Source organism: Stegostoma tigrinum, chromosome 9 (assembly GCF_030684315.1).
Source record: "Stegostoma tigrinum isolate sSteTig4 chromosome 9, sSteTig4.hap1, whole genome shotgun sequence".
Taxonomy (NCBI): Eukaryota; Metazoa; Chordata; class Chondrichthyes; order Orectolobiformes; family Stegostomatidae; genus Stegostoma; species Stegostoma tigrinum.
In genome coordinates, this window is record NC_081362.1 from 39,686,615 (window position 1) to 39,711,456 (window position 24,842).

General features: G+C 41.2%; 1 protein-coding gene across 1 annotated transcript in view; it reads left to right on the forward strand.

The window, feature by feature from the left end:
- si:ch211-130h14.4 (uncharacterized) overlaps positions 1-24,842 on the forward strand; it is a 110,878-nt gene that overhangs the window by 13,071 nt on the left and 72,965 nt on the right. The window contains exons 3-7 of the mRNA XM_048536839.2: positions 1,852-1,980; positions 6,485-6,643; positions 15,777-15,875; positions 16,952-17,090; positions 20,769-20,863. Of these exons, the coding sequence (XP_048392796.1) occupies positions 1,852-1,980; positions 6,485-6,643; positions 15,777-15,875; positions 16,952-17,090; positions 20,769-20,863 (621 nt within the window). The remainder of the gene's footprint in view (positions 1-1,851; positions 1,981-6,484; positions 6,644-15,776; positions 15,876-16,951; positions 17,091-20,768; positions 20,864-24,842) is intronic.

The window sequence follows — 24,842 nt, forward strand, 5'->3', positions numbered from 1 at the left end:
ACATAGTCGGGTCACCACTCACTGCAACACGCCAGGACTACATAGGAAAGAGGAAGAGCACCTATACAAAGTCTTCGCTATGAACGGATATCCCCACAACCTCATCCGCAGGTGCCTACTAAATAGACAACAACCCTAACACGCTGGCCACGCTGCCCTACATCAAAAATATATCTGAACTGACAATGAGGCTCCTATGACCACTAGGAATCATGGTAGCACACAAGCCACAACCATGCATCAACAACATTCACAATGATTAAAGACATGCAGAACCAATATAGTTTACAAAATACTATGCAATGATTGCCACAAGCATTACATCAGACAGACAGAAAGGAAACTAGCTGTCACAATACATGATCATTGGCTAGCAGCAAAATGACACAATGAACTCTCCTTAATATCGATACACTCAGACAATGAAGGCCATCAGTTTACCTGAGAAAATTTAACCATAGTAGCCCAAGCCAAACATAGACATGCACGGGAATTCCTAGGGGCATGGTTCTCAACCCATAATGAAACCAACAAACATATAGGGTTGGACCCCATATTACAAACCTATATAGAACAAAACTGGAAATGACACCACTCACCATAACAGACCAGACAGTATAAATTCCAAGAGGAGTAGAACAACATCGTTTCAATGGAGGCCACATTGATGTTAAGTTCTGAACAAAAACAAACCAGCTCAGCGAGCAAGTCAGCAACCTCACCCACAACCAAAGCTACAAATCTTTGCTAAAACCTCAAACATATTTTTATTTCTAACTAAATTTTCACTAAAGCTAATAATAACAACTCAAGTGATAACAAGGTGTAGAGCTGGATGAACACAGCAGGCCAAGCAACGTCAGAACAGGAAAGCTGACATTTTGGGCCTAGACACCTCAAGTTCAGTTTGTTTATTTTTAATTCTAACATAATTACCCTGGGCTTAAGTATCCCATGCTTGTGAAATTTTGCTTTTATTTCTTATCTGTTAACTTTCTCAGTTTATTCTTAGCTAACATTCGATGAATCCACTTATGTCTTCTACTCCCAGAAACGTCTAACCAAAACCATTTTGAAATTATAATCCATGTACAACTTTCACAAATTACTCCTGTTTTCTAGTATCTATAAATGATCATTTCTTTAGAGGAGACATCTATTCCTCTTAATATTCAATGTTACCCATCCTACAAAAGCCCTCATTTTTCTCTGATTCCAGCTGATTGTCATACTAAACAAGTCAGATCTGCAATAGAAACCTTACTTGTTTGATCATAAGTTTGATGTTTGTGTTGGTCATCATGTTAGTTAGTCACTGAAATATGAACTGGCAGTATGAAACTTGGATACAAATTCTCACAGCTTGAAGATTCCACAAACTAAAGCCCTTCTGCTAAGTAGAAAACTCTGTCCTGACTGAAATTTGTTCATTCTGTACTGAAGCCAAAGACCAGACTGAAATAGTCTGCTTTCTCTATTTGTTGCAAACCCAGCAGGACAGGCATTCTATCAATTAACACAGCAGGTACCTGTTAGGTACTTGACTAAACCACATGCTTCCTTGAAAAGGATATGTTTAGTTCACTGTTCCAAATTACTTTGTGACTTCTTTTAAAAAAAAGGACCTTCATAGTACTGAAACCAAAACCTTTATTTTAAAAAGCCAAAACAAGCAGTACAGCAGTAATGGATGACAATCATAAAATTTTATAATAGCCATATCTGAATCTATCTTATAGATATTTATATTTATAAATCTGCCTTTTGTTACCTGATGATAACATGTCCAGAACATTCTCTGAAAAATCTATGTCCTGTTTATTTTATGCTGGGAATTCTGATTTTGTGTAGGGTGACAGAGGTGAAAAGAGCAGACTCCAAAAGACTGGAAAGCCAGGTAAGCTCAGAAAACATAGCTCATTGGATGAGGATGAAGAGGATCTGAAAATGAAAGCAACGAAGAAGGCCCTGCAGGAACAGGTATTGAGATCTATAGAACTTGCTTGTCTGGCCATGTTGAACCATTGTATGTTTATATTTTTCAGAAGAAAACTTATGAAGCTTGATATTGTTCAACTTGTAAACCAACCAGGATTGCACTGGAGGGGGCGAGGGAGAAAGCACTTACTATCATATATATATATAATATAATAAAATACCATACTTTCCTGTTCAATGAAATTGTGGACAGCTGAATGGTGCAAAAATATGTATGTAGATGTGAGATAGCAAGAACTGTCAATGCTGGGCTCTGAGATAACACAGTGTGCAGCTGGAGGAACACAGGCCAGGCAGCAACAGAGGAACAGGAAAGCTGTTGCTTCAGGTTGGGACCTTTCTTCAGAAATAGAGGGGGGAGACCAATGGTCTCAGTGTGCACTTTACTAGCTTCAAAATCTCCCCACCGCCATTCTCATCCTATGACCAACCCTCCCTCTCATCCCTGCCCCTTTGACCTGTCTGTCTTCTCACCCAACTATCCGTTCCGCCCACCTCACTGACTAATTCTCACCACTACCTACCTGCACTCGCCTATCGCCATCCCACCTAGCTCCTCTCTATTTATTTCGGAGCCCCCTTCCGCCTTGCCCATTTACGAAGAAGAGTCCTAACCCGAAATGTCAGCTTCCTGCTCTTCTGATGCTGCCTGGCCTGCTGTGTTCCTCCAATTCCACACTATGTTATCTTGTATTTAAATGTGTCTGTCCTGCTAAGGTCTAATGTTCAAAGGAGAAAATCTGTCCCCAGGGAAATTGAAAACTAGGGAGGAAATGCTTTCAATATACACTTTTAACAGATTGGGCACTCTGTCAACAAAATATACATGAAAATGGTCTGTTACTAGCATCCATAACATAACTGGAGCACCATTTTACTTGCTATGCAGCCAACAGTATAAGTAATTGCTGTCAGCTTGTATAATATCATGACAATACTTAAAATATATCACAGTTTCTATCAGATATAATACAGATACAATCATTTAGTAGTGCAGGACTTGAGCATTGCTGAGAAAAGACTTTTTTTAAGCTTTCTGTCTTACACACATCAGGACATTTTGCAAGAATACCAAATCAAATAATCAGATTTGTTGAGAATACAATGCTGATTAGCTACAAGTGGGCTTTGATTGGTAGAGGCATTGCCATGGAGAATACACTTATTAATTATGATTGACTGTTGACAGCCAAGCAATGGCTTAAAATTTAAACAAAAATCTTTTTCATTGAGTAATTGAATCATGAGATATGGGCATCATTGGCTGAGCCAGCATTTAGGACCCATCCCTTATTGCTCTTGAACAGAATAGAACATAGAACATAGAAAAGTACAGCACAGTACAGGCCCTTCGGCCCACGATGTTGTGCCGTGGAATATTCCTAATCCAAAAATAAAATAACCTAACCTACATTCCCCTCAATTCACTGCTGTCCATGTGCATGTCCAGCAGTCACTTAAATGTCACTACTGACTCCTCTTGCACGACTACCACTGGTAAACTATTCCTGGTCTGCTGGGCCATTTCATGCAGTTAAGAGTCATCCACATTTCTGTGGGTCTGGAGTCACATGCAGCTCTGACTAGGGAAGGATGGCAGATTTCCTTCCCTAAAGGATATCCTTAAATAAAATGGGTATTTACAACAATTAACAGTGATTATATGGTCGCTATTCGATGAGCTTTTAATTCCAGAGTTTTATTTGAACACACATTTCACCATCAGCCATGGTTAGATTCAAACACGCGGCCATAAAACATTAGGCTGTGACTCTGAGTTACTAGTCTAGTGACATTACTTCGAAATGACAGCCTCCGAAAACCTGAATATCAAAAAACGTCCTGATAAGTGCAAAATGAAAAACTTTAACAAATGTGTCTTTTTTCAGCCATACAGATGCAAATGTTAAGAATAGATTTAGGTAAAGTATCTAATAAAGATGAAAGATAGTTTCATCTGACTTCAAATGGGGCAAAAGGAGGGGTCTTTGATAATGAGTTGTATAATATTATGAGAGGCACAGATAAATTAGACAGCAAGGAACTTTTCCCTTTACAGAGGAATTAATGACTGGAGGCACAGATTTAATGGAGGGAGCAGCAGTTTAGTGGTGATGTGAGGAAAAACTATTTCACCCACGGATAGTGGGAATCTGAAACCCACTGTCTGTACGGATAGTAGAGACAGAAACCCGCATAAAAGTTTATAAGTATTTAGATGTGCACTTTTGATGCCAATGCACAAAATGCTATGGGCCAAGTGCTGGAAAATGGGAGTAGAATATTTAGGTGGTTCGTTTTGACTGGCGCAGATTCAAAAAGCCTTTTTCTGTGCTATTGACCTCTATGACAATGGTTGCAAAACTAATCACTCCTTAAACATGTCAGGACTATTTCAGATCTTCTAACTTTTGAATAGTGAAGTTGAGTTAATTTCTATTGCTCAACATGATTTCAGTTAAAGATAAGCAGAGCATTAATGAACAGCGTATTTGTAAAACTTTCTATTTAAGTCTGTATCCCTTAGACTTAAACAGGGGTAAGGGTTATACTGGGGAAATGGCCAGAGCAAGAGAGTAATGGTTTTGGTAGGGTCTAGAATATCCAAGGTGGAGGTGAAGTAATAGCTGCAGAAAGGTTATGGTGAATGGAAGACTAATGCTAACGCTAACGTTACAGAAGAACTCTGGTTCCCAATTCATTTGTTTTAGAATACAACATTTCAGTTTTTGGAAGTAGACTTTCAAATTCGAGATAATTTGAGGCATTTGATTGAGAAACTAATAAGTAACCATGAGGTAAATGCAAATCAAACAAACTTAGAGTTAATTACCCTGAAAAGCTAGTCTATATTTATCTGCAAGGTGAGATTAAGAAGCATGAATATTGAGCCATTTTTAAACCTCTTAGCAGAGTTGGGATGACTATTGCTAACGCTGAGAAACCAAAAGTAAGCATTTTTAATAATGAGGATCGTAAAAGTCCATTAAAGATTAGAAATATGGTTTACAGGATTAAAGAGCTGTCTTGAAAGTAATGTAACTGTTTGTGTGTCTGTTTGAATCATCCAAAAACATACCATTTTGCCATGTGTTTAGCAATTCAGGGTGAAAGTTTGTGATATCTAGACGGGTCATTCTCTTGTGAAGGGAAAATAGCAGGACAGTTTTTTTGTAGTTGACAGGTAGTGAAAGGACTCCACAGGATCCTCACAAAACATTGTCACATACAATGGCATAGTTAGCTGGGAAAATGGGAAGACAGTTGAGTTTCTGCTGGTAACCCAAATAAGGACCCAAGACATCCACAGTCACAAGTCTATAAGGAAAGACAGAGGATTGCATAACCAAAGAAACTAATGGAAACATTTTCATGGCATATTATTTCAGACGATAGCTGGAACACTGAGGACAGTTAATGTGAAATTGACAGAGCTGTTGCATACTTTTGGGTTGTATTCAGGAAAAGTGGATGAATCTTGGGTTCTGTAAGATTAGGGAACATATATATCGAGAGTATCAAGAGTATAGTAAAATGTAGAACTAAGCTTATAGCATTGGTCTTTATCATTCATATTGTTAAATTGATGTTATTTTATGTCATTTCTCTTCATATATGCTAGTTTGCCTTTGTTTAAAAATATGAAATCTTGTGGAATAATTTTGTCATTTCATTGCCAGATGTTTACATTTTGTCTATAAGTACCAATGATGCCTGACAGGATCATAATACCAGTGAGTTTGAGATTATGAACGTGACATTGCAAGTGAATTTGGAGAGTGCCCTTCCTGAGGACAGATCAGTTTTTTTTTAAAACGATGAGTGAGATTGAAAGTGTGAAGGGCATGTGGGTGGGCAGTGATGCAAGGAAGGAATGAGAAATGGCTGTATATCAAATGATACAATGGAAGCAACAAGGCTGCATGAGATGGCAAAGTCAAAGAGATATCTGTGGATATGGGTTGGGGACTTTATATGGATGTGAGATTAAGAAAGGCTAACAGGACATTTGAACTCAGAAAGGAACTCACGATGAATTGAAATGGAGGTTGAAACCGTTCCGGATGAGAAGATGCTCATAGGGGGAAGCAATGAAGGTATCTTGATGAGAACATTTCCGTGGTACTTGGAATTTTAAAAGGATTTTAAAAAGGAATGGCTGCCAATTTGTGAATCAAGCACCAACAACGTACAGAGGAACGTTCTTTAAAATAAAAGGTTGCACATTCATTTCTTGAAATGAACCACTTGCCCCCCCCCCCAGCTGCTCAAACCCTTGAGAGTTTGTGAATGTTTAACTATATGTTCATTTAAAAAGATACCCAGAATTATGAACCATTTTGGTGTGAAATCATCCTTTTTTGTGTTGTATTTATCACATTATTAAACGCGGTTTTTATTTTAAACTCCTAGTTCTGCACTAATTGCCGAACACTTGTAGAATTCATTATGTGCCAAATGACGTTCTTATTGCTTGTTATCTTAGCGCCATCTGGAGGTTTACAAGAATGTGCACAAGCTGTGTAATGTCATGCGTTTACAATATATGGATCTACTGAGCAAGAAAGTTCAACAGCAACGCCTTGTAATTAAACAACGAGACTTTCAGTTCCAACGTAATATTGAGGAGCAAGTGAAGAAACAGGTATGCGTTTGTGAAGCATACACTATAGCTGAGAATTTCTCACTAATCAGAATAGTTTACAGTCTTTGGGAGACACATTTGAGTGTGTTCCAGGATTCTTATCAGGATTGAAGAAAATAACTAATGTTCATACTTGGAGTGGAAACACAACTCAGCATTTGTTGCTTCTATGAAATAGCATAAATGCAGTTGATGTTAAAATTCTGTAATGTAAGAATCATTTCTCATGGTCTACGATTCAGATTTGGGCGTAGAATCAGGATGTAGATTGAGATTGGATCGGTTTTGATTGGATATGAGATTTGGGTGTGGTATGGTAAATAATACAGGTGAACAAAACACCAGGTTCTGTATCAGTGGTAATGGGAACTGCAGATGCTGGAGAATCCAAGATAACAAAGTGTGGAGCTGGATGAACACAGCATGCCAAGCAGCATCTCAGGAGCACAAAAGCTGACGTTTCGGGCCTAGACGCTTCATCAGAGAGGGGGATGGGGAGAGGGAACTGGAATAAATAGGGAGAGAGGGGGAGGCAGACTGAAGATGGAGAGAAAACAAGATAGATAAAGAGGAGAGTATAGGTGGGGAGGTAGGGAGGGGATAGGTCAGTCCAGGGAAGATGGACAGGTCAAGGAGGCGGGATGAGGTGGTAGGTAGGAAATGGAGGTGTGGCTTGAGGTGGGAGGAAGGGATGGGTGAGAGGAAGAACAGGTTAGGGAAGCAGAGACAGGCTGGGTTGGTTCTGGGATGCGGTAGGGGGAGGGGACAAGTTGGGTTGGTTTTGTCCGTGACACCACCCACGCCCTCCACCTCCTCCAGGACTTCCAATTCCCCGGACCCCAACACCTCATTTTCACCATGGACGTCCAGTCCCTATACACCTGTATTCCTCATGCAAACAGCCTCAAGGCCCTCCGCTTCTTCCTGTCCCGCAGGCCCAACCAATCCCCCTCCACCGACACCCTCATCCGCCGAGCCAAACTCGTCCTCACCCTCAACAACTTCTCCTTCAATTCCTCCCACTTCCTACAGACAAAGGGGGTGGCCATGGGTACCCGCATGGGCCCAAGCTATTCCTGCCTCTTTGTAGGTACGTGGAACAGTCTCTCTTCCGCACCTACACAGGCCCCAAACCCCATCTCTTCTTCTGTTACATTGATGACTGTATCGGCACCACCTCTTGCTCCCCAGAGGAGCTCGAATAGATCATCCACTTTACCAAAACCTTCCACCCCAACCTCAAGTTCACCTGGGCCATCTCCAACACATCCCTCACCTTCCTGGACCTCTCAGTCTCCATCTCAGGTAACCAGCTAGAAACTGATGTCCATTTCAAGCCCGCTGACTCCCACAGCTACCCAGAATACATCTCCTCCCACCCACCCACTCTCCTGCAAAAATTCCATCCCCTATTCTCAATTCCTCCGCCTCCGTCGCAACTGCTCCCAGAATGAGGCATTCCACTCCCACACATCCCAGATGTCCACGTTCTTCCAGGACTGCAACTTGCCCCCCGCAGTGGTCGAGAACGCCCTCGACCGCGTCTCCCGCATTTCCCGCAGCACGTCCCTCACACCCCGCCCCTGCCACAACCGCCCCAGAGGATCCCCCTCGTCCTCACATACCACCCCACCAACCTCCGGATACAACGTATCATCCTCTGACACTTCGGCCATCTACAATCCGACCCCACCACCCAAGCCATTTTTCCATCCTCACCCTTGTCTGCCTTCCAGAGAGACCACTCTCTCCACGACTCCCTTGTCTGCTCCACACTCCCCTCCAACCCCACCACACCCGGCACCTTCCCCTGAAACCGCAGGAAGTGCTACACTTGCCCCCACACCTCCTCCCTCACCCCCATCCCATGCCCCAGGAAGACCTTCCATATCACACAGATATTCACCTGCACATCTGCCAATGTGGTATATTGTATCCATTGCACCCGGTGTGGCTTCCTCTACATTGGGAAAACCAAGCGGAGGCTTGGGGAACGCTTTGCAGAACACCTCCGCTCGGTTCGCAACAAACAACTGCACCTCCCAGTTTCGAACCATTTCAACACCCCCTCCCATTCCTCAGACGACATGTCCATCATGGGCCTCCTGCAGTGCCACAATGATGCCACCTGAATGTTGCAAGAACAGCAACTCATATTCCGCTTGGGGACCCTGCAGCCCAATGGTATCAACGTGGAGTTCACAAGCTTCAAAATCTCCCCTTCCCCTACTGCATCCCAAAACTAGCCCAGTTCTTCCCCTCTCCCCACTGCATCCCAAAACCAGCTCAGCCTGTCTCTGCCTCCGTAACCTGTTCTTCCTCTCACCCATCCCTTCCTCCCACCTCAAGCTGCACCTCCATTTCCTACCTACTACCTCATCCCGTCTCCTTGACCTGTCCATCTTCCCTGGACTGACCTATCCCCTCCCTAACTCCCCACCTATACTCTCTACCTATCTTGTTTTCTCTCCATCTTCGGGCTGCCTCCCCCCCCCCCTCCCTATTTATTCCATGTCCCCCTCCCCATCCCCCTCTCTGATGAAGCGTCTAGGCCTGAAACGTCAGCTTTTGTGCTCCTGAGATGCTGCTTGGCCTGCTGTGTTCATCCAGCTCCGCACTTTGTTATCTTAACCAGGTTCTGTACATTGTGGAGCTTGAGGAACACAGCAGGCGAGGCAGCATCGGAGAAGCAGGAAAGTTGACATTTTTGCTTGGGCCCCTTTCTTCTCCTGCTTCTCTGAAACTGCCTGGCCGGCTGCGTTCCTCCACAATCCGCACCAACTCCAGCACCTGCAGTTCTTGCTATCGCCAGGTTCTGCACAGCACTTAAGGCATGGTGGCGGAAACAGGCAAAGATTACCTGCAGGTGGCAGAGTTGCCACTGGCAGTTCCTAAATGAAATTTGAAAACCGAAGTTGACTTATTTTTTGACAACAAAATGTGAGGCTGGATGAACACAGCAGGCCAAGCAGCACCTCAGGAGCACAAAAGCTGACGTTTTGGGCCTAGACCCTTCATCAGAGCATCCAGCCTCACATTTTGTTGTCTTGGATTCTCCAGCATCTGCAGTTCCCATTATCTCTTGACTTATTTTGTTTTTGGCAGGTAACCTAGAGAAAGTATTGCCCAATGGAGCTGAAAGGACAAAGATAATTGAGTATTAGCATAGTACTTACACTTGTAGGAAATACAAAAGAGGACCAAATACTTTATGTAGTGAAGTATCAGACACAATTGACATGCAGTTACAGCTGAAGAGACTGGAGCATGAGCAGTAAGTGAAGCAACTAGAAATGGCAGAAAAATTTAAAGTGAGACAGAATTAAGAAACCAGGAAACAGAAAAAAGAAAATTTAGAAGTGCAAAAGGGGTAAAAGAAGAAAGGGCATGAATATAAGCTTAAAGTAGCACAGCTGTAACAGGAGACATCAGGTGCTGATGCAGCTTCTGTTGGAGAGAATCTGTATCATAATTTTAAGTCCAGTCATGAAATGTTTAATGTTTAAGGAAATGTACAGGCCCTACTGGAGTTCAAGCAAAGGGATGTAGAGACACTTTTCATGTCATTTGAAAAAAAATTGCTTGGCAAATTAATTGGGCAAAAGAGAACTGGAAAGTAAGTTGACAGCTAAAGAACAGGAAATTTACCCTTCGCTGTCATGCGAGGTTTCTCAGAAACATACAGCAGTGCAGCAAATCATACTGGCTGCGTACGAATTGGTGCCTGAAGCACGTAGGCATAGATTAGATTAGATTTCCTACGGTGCGGAAACAGGCCGTTTGGCCCAACAAGTCCACACCGCCCCTTGAAGCATCCCACCCAGACCCATCCCCCTATAACCCACACATATAGGTTCCAGAATTGAAGGAAGCTGCCTGGGCAAACCTATATTGAATTTGAAAGAGTCAAGCAAAATATTTTTAACACGTGAATAGGAAGTGAAACCAGGCTTAGAGTGGTTATTCTCATATAGGAATTTTAAAAACCTACTAGTTTCCATAATAAGATCTTGTGTTGAAGTCCAATGATTTTTTGCAACTATTAGACAGGCAGCAAAAATAGCTGATAATCTCAGTCAACTTTATCTTTGGCCCATCACCTTCATAAATTTGAAAGGGCCAGAAAATGGAAGGCAAGTAGTCAAGGTGAGGAATGGGTAGCTGGAAAGAGCCCAAATTCAGATTAGAAAGGATGGTACTGAAGGTGGAAGTGGAAGTCGGAAGCCAAGGTATTTCCAGTGTAATAATGTGCGATTATAGTTATTGGAAATCCTGGAAGCTGAAAAAGAAACCACGGGACTTGCTGAAATTCATAGGAATGAGTCTGGAAAGAAAACTCGGAAGCAAAAGGTCACAGATCAGATTGCGGCTTTAACTACAAGTAAGGGAAAGGAGGTAGATGCCACAGAGTGCAGAAAAAGTACATTGGGTAGATGCTAGCCATGAAGGGTGTCTTTTTAGTCTCAAGGGAAGATCACTCCTTTTTTCCTTCAAAGGAATAATCCAAACCCAGAATTGTACTGAGGATAGTTTAGTTGCTCAGGAGAAGGATTTAGATTACCCTGCAGAGAGTTAACTGAAAGACAAAGCGTTGATGAATGGGCGAGGTGAGAATGTAGGTGTGGAACTGAAGGAACACAGCAGGCCAGGCAGCTTCAGAGGAACAGGAAAGCTGACGTTTCAGGTCTGGACCCTTTTTCAGAATTAGGGGAGGGGAAGGGGGCACTGAAATAAATGGGGGGGGGGTGCGGTTATAGAAGGTGGATAGTGGAGCAGATAGGTGGGAGAGAAGACGGACAGATCAAGGAGGCAGGGATGAAACTAATGAAGGTGAGTGTAGATAGGAAGTGGGGGTGGGGGTTGGTCAATGAGGTGGGAAGAGCAGATAGGTGGGAGAGAAGACGGACAGGTGAAGGAGGTGGAGGTGGAGATGAGAGGGGGAGCTGGTCTTGTGATGAGGTCGGGGTGAGGAGATTTTGAAGCTAGTAAAGTCCACATTGAGACCATTGGGTTGTAGGCTTCTCCTTGAGGTGTCCGTCTTCTCTTCCACCTCACTGACCAACTTCCTACTTACCCCACTTCCTACCTACACTCACCTTTTTATTAGCTTCATCCTGCCTCCTTGAGCTGTCCGTCTTCTCTCCCACCTATCTGCTTCACTATCCACCTTCTATTACCACCCACCCCATTAATTTCAGAGCCCCCTTCCCCTCCCCCATTTCTGAAGAAGGGTCCAGACCTGAAATGTCACCTTTCCCGCTCCTCTGATGCTGCTTGGCCTGCTGTGTTCTTCCAGCTCTACACCTTGTTATCTGAGCTAAAGAAAGTGTCTCTGTAATGGAGTTACAATCTGGATGTGACAGACAAGCAAGGGAAGCAGCTTTATAATGCAGGCAGATTATCGAGCAGCACTCCGAATGAAGAGTGTGGAGGATACTCTGTCCGAGCGTGAAATCTTCCAAATTCCTGTGAAGCAGGAGCTTGTCATGTGGCAGAAATCATCAACCCAGAAGGCACATTGAATATGACGGACCTCAGCCTTCCTCAAGACAAGCAAACTATAGAACAAGGTACAGATCTCCATTTTTACAAAAAGTAGTGATGGAAGGATGGCCAGAGAGCATAAAGGACACACATGTTGCTATTAAAACGTATTGGGCCTACAGAGATTGACAGCTGAAGATTTAATATTGTGCAAAAGAAATTGATTCTTTATCTCAAAAGAGTGGAGAGAGGCATGCTAAAGTGCTTTCATGTAAATCACCAAGGAATTGAATCAAGATGGAAAGGGGCAAGAGACATGCTCTACTGGCCAATCCTGAACAATGAAAACAGTGACCACGTCAGTCAGTGTAGCACTTGTAATGATTACCGAGTTAAACAAGCCAGAAAGCTGCTGGTGACACATGGCCTCCCAGAGAGACTGTGGATGAAGCTGGGAGTAGATCCTTTCATGCTGTCAGAAACTGCTGTTCTGACTACTAGAAGTGGACCATCTGAGTTTGACGTTTGCTGTGGAGGTTGTCGAATGCCTGAAAGCACAGTTCAGATGCTGTTGGTGCTTATAAATCTCACATTGCAACTAAGTTCTGCATCATTGAGATGGTAAAGACTTAAAAATTGTTGAATGCTGGCAAAAGTATCCAATAACTTTTGAAACCTCCAAGGGTGCTGTGGGAGGAGGGGACATCACCTCGCTGTCTGTCGTGCGAGTATGATGATGGACTTTACGGACTGCAGTGAAAGGAGGAATGGTTGATGTTGGTCTGGGATGGGAAGGGGTTAGAGCACAGTAGTCACTCCTTATTTATGTAATAGGTTGGCAAGGAATTGGGAAGCATCTGACATATCAGCAGTGGAGAGGATGGCAGACAATCCCACCTTTTACCCAGAGACCAAGTGAACCATTTAAGTGGCTATTAATTGCCTCTTTCTGCTGCCACTGGCATTCCTCCAGTTCTATGAAATTACCATGTAAATCCCAGTATCTTCCTGACTGGCAGGAGAGGATGAATGTTGATGGAGGGACCTATCTTGGAATCTATAGGCCTATGAAAGAGTCCCCAGTGGCAATGAGAAGGTACTCTATCATCCGTGTCGTCTTCTTCCAGGTGCAGTCCAGCTGGTGGCACTGTGGACCTCCAATTGTCAAACATCTTGCAGGACGGCTTAACTGCAACGACTGTTCACTGGCAACCAATCAGCCCACATCCAGCTGTAAAATGTGGCCATGGGATGGGATTCCTGTCAGATCAACAAAATTCAGCCTGACGTCACCACCAACCCAAATGACAATTCCAATCTTTTTCCATAACTTTTACATTTCATCCAAACTCTGGTTCCCTAGTTTGCTTAATTGCAACTCCCCCAAATTCTTCTAGATTCCCCACGCTCTCAGCTCTAGATTCTGTCCCCTGTCTCCTCCAGCTCTTTCCTGGGTCACCTCTCCCCACTTTTTCCCTCAGCCGAGGTCCATGCTGTGCTGATCACAGTGTCCAGTATGTAAGTCTGACAAGTCAGAATTAAAGTAGCAAACCTGATGCAAATGCAGTGAACAAGAACTATGCCACTACAGCACTTTTTAATCAGTGAAATGCCCATTGTAAAGGCCTCTTCAGGCAGCTTCTGTGCTAGCAATGACACCAAGTTTTCATGTTACAGGATTGGCTCTGCATATTACCTTTCTGCCATAGGTAGTGTGTAAGTCAGAGAATAGCAAGTTTCTGATGATTGCTAACTTTGTAACAGAATATTCTATGATTTTACAATGGGATATAAGTTTGTGCTTACAGGTGTCCACTATTGAGTTTCAAAACAAGGAGCTGCAAATTATGAAGTGATGGTGTTAGTTAAATACTATGGCCCAAGTTGTTTCCTCCCACCTTTCCCAAACAAGAACAGCATTGGTAAGGGGCAGAGTCAGACAGACACTTCGCCCTCAGGATCACTGGGGACATGATGCTGTAAGCAGAACAAAGAGAAGAAATTAAAATTGAAATTGTAGCTAAAAAATATCATTTTTTTGTGTGATGGTCGCTTGTGTGGTGTGAAGGCAGTTAACTAAATTCCACTGACTAAGCTTTGATGACAAGGGAAGATGCTATTGCACCTTATACAATAATGTAATGTGGAAAGTCTGTGCCATTGCAAATGACAGGATTAGAGGGACATATGTATGATTAGTACTTTGAAACTGGTAATACAAGGCAGCTTCTAGTATTAGATAAATAAGTCCAGTATATTTTTAATAGTCACCACCACTTTTGTTGTCACTGGGGGGCAACAGAAAATCCTATCTTTCCAAGTCATTGTAATACAGTCTTTTGACACTACATTACATCCTGCCATGGCCAAATGCGCGTAGAATGCAGACAACGTCTGAGATACAATACACAACTACAGAATCAAAGGCACAATTGTAACACCTTTAAGAAACTATATGCTGAATTTGCTTGGTTCAATGGGTGAAGCAGTCTACCGAATGAAAAAAGAACAGGCTTTCATGAAAAAGTATCTGAACACTGATCTTTTGTCCAGAGTCGTCATGTCACCAGCAATTTTATTGAAGCATTCTAATACAATATAAAAATCCTGTTCCATCAAAATGAGAGATTATTTAACAATTAAATGTTAAACTTAAATATGTAATGATTTAGGACCTGTTGTCTGAGAATCATTGATAACAAGGTGTAGCGCTGGATGAACACAGCAGGTCAAGCAGCATCAGAGGAGCAGGAACACTGATGTTTCAGGCCTAGGCCCTTCTTCTGAAGAAAGGTTTAGGCCCAAAACGCCAGCATTCCTGCTCCTCTGATGCTCTTTATCTGCTGTGTTCATCCAGCTCTACACCTTGTTATCTCAGATTCTCCATCAACTGCAGTTCCTACTATATCTGAGAATCATTGTGTTACTGTTCAGCATTAAAATCAGCCAATGCAGCAGCAATCATTGAGGCTCATACAGTACCATCTTTTATGAATGACTTGAAATTATAGGTGCTATGAAATGCAGGTGAACTATTTAAAAAGTTTAGTTAAAACTAAAGATTTAAAGCCTACTCTTCAAAGTATTCAAATTACATCTGACATGGTCATGAAACTACAATAGTGTATTATCAACAACAGTTCTAAAATAAGTTTAAAACAAGTATGGGAGTGAAATTGGACAGAAAGAGAACATTAACTTTATTTTCTAAAATTGGGAACATGCGCTTTTGCATAAATGACATCAGAAAAGTCCGACGACATCGCCAAATCTTCATTTCCCGTTTTTTTTGTAAGAAGCAGAGTTGTTTTGCAGCCAGTAATTGCTGCTTATTATGGTGCACGATGAAAAGAAGACAGAGAAGGACTACAAACGGTTTTATAGGCTTGTCAGCAGGGATCTTTTGGTACAAATTGCTGGATAAATAAAACAGCCTGTTGTTTCCTCAGTTAAAACAGTGAGTTATGTTAAAGAAGGAGAGGTGGAGCAGCATCAGCAGGCAGTGTTAAGGTTACCTGCTGGGTCCTAATTGGTGGCCAGTGTTGTTAATGGCTTCCTGTGGCTGAGTGTTTACATGTCATTTGCTCAGTGCTTTGTACCTCAGCTACTGGAACTACTGACAAGTTCTTCAATCTGTGTCTTTTTTTAGAATACTTCAAGACGGCTATTTGGACAGCAGTCAGAATGTTCCCAGCTCTGCCATGAAATCAAATATCTCAAGTCCATTCCAAAGTCACGTTTTTACATGGTATGAATGATGCATCTTTTTGCTTTGTATTATCTCGATCAAAAAAAACCTTGAATCTATTCAGACATTTTGCTATTCAAATTTCATACGCTAAATTGGTAGGACCACAAAAGACTGTTTGTTTTAGCACTGTTATCACCCAAGCTTTTTTTATGTTAAATTCTTCATTTAAATAGTTTCAGAATTGACAGATTCCAGGAGAAATTACAAATTATTTTGTTTTTTACGGAATTTGGAATTGTACAAATCATGTTCTTCTCTCTGGGCCTACTTTTCCACCTACCTTTAGCAGATATGTGTGAAGAATCAGTTAAATAGATAACACTCAAACATGTGAAAAAGTTCTGTCTCGGACAATATACGAAGGCAAAAGGGTTAGCAATAGTCCGAAAATCAGAAATTCAGCAATGCAATGAACAACATCTAAATCTCTTTGTTAGATAAGTAGCTAACCCTGGCCTTGGAATTTACCAAGTAGTAAATATCAGGGGAGCTCAGCTTTACAGTAGAATGAAGTCTAATCATCAATTTTAGTTTGAAACTGCATTTTAATCAGAGTTATGTATTTGTACTTTAATTCGTATTACTTTAAATCTGTATTTCCAGTTCTACTAATATTTGTTGAACACATGCAGTGTTGTTTGGTACTAAACCAAATAAAGCCAGGTTAAACCAGATCCCAGGTTCAATCCATTCTCCATCCTCGATTTCCCAAGTCTCTCAACAAAAAATGTTGGAGCATATACCTAGCAGAAAATAAGATTGAGGAGACCATCAGATTCAGCTGGGATAAACACCATTTAATATTTCAATAGCATATATTTCAGTTTAGCTCAGGGTTGAATCTGGGAATATACTTGCCTATTTGCCTCAGCTACAACCAGATTAAATTGGGGAACCACTCCAGAGAGGTTGAAATGACTTTTTTTTTGTCATTTATGTTAGATTTTTGAACATTTTTGATTACTATTTGCAACAGGTTTGTGAGAATTGACCACCAAAGAGGTATACAAATATTCGGTAAGATTTGTGCGTACTTCATACTAAAACCTGTCCTTCCATTTCCATCTGTTCAGATTGTGGAACTGCAGGACCAACTGGCCAAGAATGGAATTTTGAAAAACCAAGGAGATTATGAAGAATTCTGGCACCTGCTAAAACGAACATCACGTGCTTCACAGTTTGAAGCGAAACTCCAGGACATAAAGATAAAAAGTTTCGTTTATTATCTTACCCATGTAAATCACTTTGAATGTCTAAGAAATTTGAGAAGTGGCTACTTTCGCTCAGAGTTCCTTTGTTTTATATAGAACCTGTAGACTTATCATTAATTATGATTTACTAATGATGAATTACACATCTCTGGAGCAAGTGAGACTTGAACCTGGGTTTCCTGGGTCAGATGGAGGGACACTACTACTGTGTTATGAGAGCTCTTGGCTCAGACGTACATGAAGGCATTCATCTCTGAGTCTGGACTCCTGTTTATTTGTTAGTGGGATGTGGGCATGACTGGCAAGGGGAGTGAATCTGTGAAATTATTTACCACAGAGGGCTGTAGAGGCTGGGTCATTAAACATTTTAAAGGCTGAGATAGACAGATTTTCAATTATTAAGGGAATCAAGGAGCATTTGGAAAAAGCAGGCAAGTCAATTTGCAGATAACCAGCTTAGCTGTTATTTCATTGAATGGCCTACTTCTGTTTCAACATTTTATGGCTAGCATTTGTTGCCGATCCTTAATCTCCTTTAACATAGTGGCTTGCTGGACCACTTCAAAGGGCAGGTAAGAGTTAACTCTGTGTCTGGGATCACATGCAGTCAAGGTAGGCATGACAGATTTCCTTTCCTAAAGGAATTAGTGAGCCAAAAGGGATTTTATACTGTGATTGTTGCCATGATCATGTGTCTGGCTAGTTTCATATTGAATTCAAGTTCCATTAGCTGTCGTAGTGGAGTTTTAACTCATGTCCCATGATCACAAGCCTACACCTCTGCATTACCAATCCAATGACCATATCATGACACCACTACCTCTCCTGGTCAAGGATACATAAAATTCCAAAACAAAACTACCAGCTATTGTCCCTGCTGATGTTTACATAAGTAGATATGTTGATATATAGGATTTCAGAGAGTTCTGTATTGAAATATCCAATTGTTCAGCAGCTCTGGACTTCACCTGCATCTTGAACAATATTTCTCAATGTTCCTTGCAAATCCACTAAATCAACTATATTTTGTTTAAATCCAAATAAAAGTATTTGGTCATTGTTAGAAACATATGCCACTCTGGACCTGAGCCTATCATTTCTATTTCCACACTTTTCTTTTCATTCCAGTTTATTTTTTCTCTCTCTACCCCTGCTAGATTCATCTTGCATGTCATTTTGTCACCTCATGTTTTGCCCTTCTTGGTTATTACCCTTCCCTAATTCCTTCCTAAATCCTGTAGTAGTCTTTTGCCTTGTTAATCTCCCACTGCTATCCTCGGCTTGATCCTCTCTTCGATAAACTTAGAACCTCTCTCTATGCTCCTCTTGACATTCTTCATGGAAACCTGGCTGAAGCATGACAACACCTTTCCCAATCCACACCTTCCTGCCTGACTATACGTTTTACCATTTTCCCTTCTGAATATTGAGATGTGGCCAGCTCTTGCTTCAATTTGTCCCTGATTGCTTTGGCACCATCTCTTCCTTTTGAGCATCTCATCTTGATCCATTCCCCTCGATTCTTGTATAACATCCTCATTCTCTACTATTCAGATAAGAACAATAAAAATGTTCTCACAAAGACATTGTCACTGCTTTCCTTCCTTAGCCTATACACCAAACACTATCTGATTCTCAGTGGTTTCATTGTTCATCTAAGTTTGTGAAGCCCTCTCTCCTGTGAAATCATTGCCATCTTATTCTTCCTAAATCTCTCCTTCCAGAAAAAGGCCCCCCAACCCCATTTATATGTTTACTTGTTATCTCATGCAGACACTCTGCTGTAATCATAAATGAGGCCATCTCTCATCAGTTCTGTGTTCCATACGCCATCTACACAGTCTTATTGCTCCTAACTCTCTCCTTCTGTGCCCAGCTCTGGAAGAAACCTCTCCTCCCAGCCCCAATTAGAAAATATTTACAACTGCTGAGCTTTGGATCCTCCATTTTCCATTTTTCTTTTACTGCTACATATTTCCTCTGACCTCTCTTTCATTGATGTTCTTGATCTAGTTAAAACTCTCATCTATCCCAGTTGCTCTCCATTCTATCCCAATTGGCGCTCTCCTTAAGTCCAAGATATGCAGAATTGAATGTTCTTGGGTAAACAACTGATTTAGCCAGTCATTGCTAGAACTGGCTTGATCATGTAAAGCACTATTGGGTCTTACTGTCATTTGTCAGCTCTGCTCATTATATTAGGATTGTTCTGGAATGCTTGAGTAACTCCCTGCATTCTCTTCCCAACACCAACTGCCTTCTTAAATAACGTTTTCCTGCCATACCCACCGTCCACATCAACTCCAACAAGTGTGAGAAACTGAGGTCTTCCTATCACCACACATTGATGTGTAATTCCCTAACATCAGGTTCTGTTCCCCCTTTCCTTACAGTCTTGTGTTTATGCTCTGCCCTGTTCCATCCTTACAAACTCCCAACCTTGTTCAACTTTTAATTCATCTCCAAAGTCCTTGAATGTGTTGTCACGTCCCAAATCAGTTCCTACCGTTGTTCTTCCAACTCCATGTATGAATCCTTCCAATCAGGCTTTCACTCCACCACAGATTGAAATAGCCCTGATCAAAGTCACAAATGATGTCTGTTATGATTGTGACAGAAGTAAACTATTTCTCCCTGTCCTTCTCAAGCTATCTACAGCCTTTGACAGGGTGACCAAATCATCCTGCTCTAACACTCCTTCATCCAATTGGCTGGGATGTTCCTGGCATTGTTCCATTTTTATCTTTCCCATCATAGCCAGAGTCATCTGCAATGGCTTCTCCTCCTGTTCCCCTTCTGTTGCCTCTGGTGTCCCTTCATGATTTATCCTTGTTCTTCTCCTAGATTACTTTCCCTTTAGTGACAACATTTGTAAACAACATTACATGCCAACAACACCCCTAACTACCGAGTACTACCTTATTCAACTTCTCTGCCTCTTTTGTCACCTAGCTTGTCTGATATCCAGCAATGGATGAGCAGAGGTTCCCTCCAGTTAAATATTGAGAAGATCAAAGCCATTGTCTGAGACTATTCCAGACCTTGAACTGAGCCACCAATGCCTATAAGCTTTCTATTACCAAGCCCGTGTCCTTCCAAATTCATAACATACCTGATACTCCTTACATAAGATCATTTGCTGCTGAAAGCCTCTTCCCTTCTTGATCACCCTGAAACTTAACTTCTCAATGCTGTCCTGGACAGCTTCCCATCTTGGACCTCCATAAACAGGAATGCATCCAAAAATATGTTGTCCAGATCCAAACTCTCACCAAGTCGTAGTCACTCATCACCCTGTGCCAACTGACTTACATTGACACCAGTCAAGAAACATCTCAGTCTTAAAAGTCACACCTATGATTTCAAATCACTCCTGTATTTCCTTACAACATCTCCCAGCTCTCTGAAATCAGTGTGCCCTTCCAATTGTGGCTGTGCCTTCAGCTGCCTAGTTCTAACTTTTGAAATTCCCTTACTTAAACTTTTCCTCATCTCTACCATTCTCTCACTCTATTAAGATGTACCTTTAGAACCTACCTCTTGACCAAGCTTTGGTTCATCTGTCCTAATCTCTCCATATGTTGTTGAGTGTGAAGTGCTTTGCACTTTGGGATGTTTACTAAACTGAAGGCATTATGCAAAAGTTGTTTTTGCTGTAATTCTATCCTTCTGTTGTCAGTGAATAGGCCATTACCTCGCTTCAACAAGAAACTTGGACAAGATCGAGCAAAAAATCCATGTGAAGCAAGAAAGACAAAGAACCATCCCACAACTGTAAGCAACTTATCTCTGTATTAATTCATCATTAATTATTGACATTGCTTTTCATCCACTCAAATCTATGTAATAAATAATTCCTTTGCCTGTTAATATTTTTATTTAATATTAGAAAAATTCTTCTTTATTGGTTATCTACAATTGACTATCTACATGATATATTTATTTGATGTGGCCCATAAGCTTTATTTCTTATTTTCCTTGCCATTTTTTTAGGGAGGAGGGCTGATAATTTTCCTTTTCTCTTCTCTCCCTATTGGGAATTCTATTGGTACGCAAGTGGTTTTATTTACACGTGAGCTTTGACACTCACTGTCAGCAGGATGTTCATTGTGAGAGGGAATCGCAGCTGATCCTTCACTTCTTCAATGTTCACTTTTTCAATGCGCATTTTCAGCAGGGGTCAGGAGCTGATGAATAGCAATCAGGTGTGGGAACCTGGGCTGAATTCCACCCCCCCCCCCTCCATTGTATATTGGTTAAAAATTGGGAAACCTGGGTCATTATTTGTCCCTTTTCCCAAGTTCAGCAGATTTGTTGTCAGACATAGTGTCTTCATGACTTGCATAATGTAGCCATTCGTGAAATAGAATGAAGCTATTTAAAGAAGGCTTCTCTGTTATTTCTGTATGATCCTTGTGTTAATAGTTTAAGAAGATTGAAGCCCGACTGGGAAGTATGTACTACCTTAAAGAAATAAATATTCAATGGAACTACAGCCTCCAATTACAGCAAATATTTAATTTTCACAGGATTCTTATGATAGATATTAAACTTGGCCAAATAAGATAGTTGTGTGTTTTAATCATTTCTGGCATTTTTTTGGGTTGATTTTATTATTGTAAGTACAATTGCATTTGTACAAAAGTATTGACACCTACCAGTATAATAGCTCTAACATTCACCCATGTGAATTCATGAAAATGTGCTTCAAACATTGCTTAACTTATTATACAGGTACTTTGTCCTTTTCCTTTTGCAAATATAAGTTGTAAACGTCTTTGAAAAATGTATGTCATATCGAAAGTGTGCAGTGATTAGCAGCTTGTGTCCTGACGCTGCTTGTGCCCACTACAATATGTCTGTTTCCTTGTAGTTGCCTCATTTTGAGTTAGAACTCAGCGCATCTAGCTACAGTCAAGTTTTCTAGAGCAGATATAAAGTCCAAAATGTAAAATGCAGTTGAAATGATAGAGGCTAATGGTTACATGTTGTGGAGGAAAATTAACTTTCATTGTAGAGAATGTATTATGAACCAAAGTAAATCAGTTTTGATAGCACTTTCATTTCACTTTGTATGAAAACTGAAACTCTTTTTCAAAAGGAGCATCAGGCATTATTTGACTATGTGATAACATTGTAGAATATGTACGCAGACCGAATTGCAGTATGCAATACCAGCTGAGATACTTCGAACTAACCAATACCTGAAATGAAATAGTTAGGTTAAAAGTTTGAGTTTTATGAGTTACATTTTTTTATAACTAACGTGAGTTGTAGTTTATACTTTTAACAGCAGCTTTTTTTTCCATCTTGATGTGATGGGCGTGGGGAAGCTTGTTTAGAAAGAAGCAGGAAGAGGAATGAATGATGGAAGTCAAGGATGACTCCAGATTTACCTCAGCCCTGCTTTTCTTGTGTACAGACTAACAGCTGTGACCTGGATGATGAGTTGGGGTGGGTCAGGCCCTTCACACAGTAGTGCGACTCGAACATTAGTCTTCCAATCTATGAGACGTGGCAATATTTCTTAGCCCCAGTTTGTCAAGAGATTGCCGAAGGCAGTTAAAGGTTTAATTTGCAGGGCACATTCTTTCTTTGGGTACTGCATGATCTGGAAGAAAGTCAGCAGACGTCTTGTGACAGCAGACTCATCTGTTTCATCATTTTTTTTCTGCAGCCTATTCGTTTACAAAAAAATTTATTATAGTAAGGTATCTATTTTATGTCGTTTGCACCTAATGTAGGTTCATAAGCCTAAAGCACAGTAACTAAATGATTAAAAGTGTGGAATTTTCATTTAAAATAGAAAACAAAATTAAATTTAGTATGTATTGAATGTGAAATTATAATTGCAGAAACCAGCCAGAATATTACTCACTCAAATTTATTATCTTAATAGGAGTTTGATTTCCTCACAATTTTATTTTACACTGTTAATTATCTTTTTAATGTTACCCTGTATTTTTAAATCTTTTTTCAAACCATAATAACAGTATATACATTTACACAGATTTTTACTCTCTTTAAGATTAAAAAAACTTGGTGCTAGTAGTCCATCTTATTGTGCAATGCTTTTCTTTTTATCGTTGGTGTATACCTTTTTGTAATTCCATTAATGACTTTGACTAGTTATCATCAGATTTATCTTTTTATAGAGAGCTGCATCATGCATTATGAAACAATGATATTGTGTATTCAGCATTTTCTGATGTTTTATAAGATTATCTGGCTCATAGAACATAGAACAATACAGCGCAGAACAGGCCCTTTCGCCCTCGATGTTGCGCCGAGCTGTGATCTAATCTAAGCCCCTCCCCCTACACTATCCCATCATCATCCATATGCTTATCCAAGGACTGTTTAAATGCCCCTAATGTGGCTGAGTTAACTACATTGGCAGTCAGGCCGTTCCACGCCCTTACCACTCTGAGTAAAGAACCTGCCTCTGACATCTGTCTTAAATCTATCACCCCTCAATTTGTAGCTATGCCCACTTGTACAAGCTGATGTCATCATCCTCGGAAAAAGACTCTCACTGTCCACCCTATCTGATCATCTTGTATGCCTTGTATTAAATCCCCTCCTAGCCTCCTTCTCTCCAGTGAGAACAGATCCAAGTCCCTCAGCCTTTCTTCATAGGGCCGGGGCTCCAGACCAGGCAACATCCTGGTAAGTGCCCTCTGCACCTTTTTCCAATGCTTCCACATCCTTCCTGTAATGGGGCGACCAGAACTGCACGCAGTATTCCAAATGAGGTCACACTAGCATTTTGTACAGTTGCAGCATGCCATCCCGGCTCCGGAACACAATCCCTCCACCAAAAAAACCTAACACACCGTAAGCCTTCTTAACAGCACTATCAACCTGGGTGGCAACTTTCAGGGATCTATGTACATGGACACCGAGATCCCTCTGCACATCCACACTACCAAGAATCTTTCCATTGACCCAGTATTCTGCCTTCCTATTATTCTTCCCAAAGTGAATCACCTCACGTTTATCTGTATTGAACTCCGGTTGCCACCTTTCAGCCCAATTCTGCAGTTTATCCAAGTCACCGTGCAACATTCTTCCACACTGTCCACCACTCCTCCAAGTTTAGTGTCACCTGCAAACTTACTAACCCATCCACCTATGCCTGCATCCGAGTCATTTATAAAAATGACAAATAGCAGTGGTCCCAAAACAGATCCTTGAGGCACACCACTAGCGGCCTGACTCTAGGCTGAATATTTTCCATCAACCACCACTCGTTGCCTTCTTACAGAAAGCCAGTTCCTAATCCAAACTGCTAAATCTCCCTCAATCCCATGCCTCTGTATTTTCTCCAGTAGCCTACCATGTGGAACCTTATCAAAGGCTTTAGAAAAGCTGAATGTTTTTTTCACCATGTATTGTTGCACAAAGTAATTTAAGAAAGATCAATTAGAAGATTACGTTTCATAGTAGTTCCTTCAAAGATGCAGTTCTAGTTTTTACTTAATTTAGATTTATTCGTGGATCTCCCAAAGTGAGTTACATTTTCCTGATAAAACTAACCACCTTTTTTTATCAGAATGTGAAGAAATGATAACCAGCAGATTTTGATGTGCTGTATTTCATAAAGATTTGTCTAAAATGAAACAGCACAGAGAGCATTCAGCCCACCCTGTCTCTTCAAAGCTAACAGTACATCCCACTCCCTGTTGCTTTCCTACAGTCCTGTAAATCTTTCCATTTCAAGTATTGCATCCAGTTTGATTTGAAAATTACC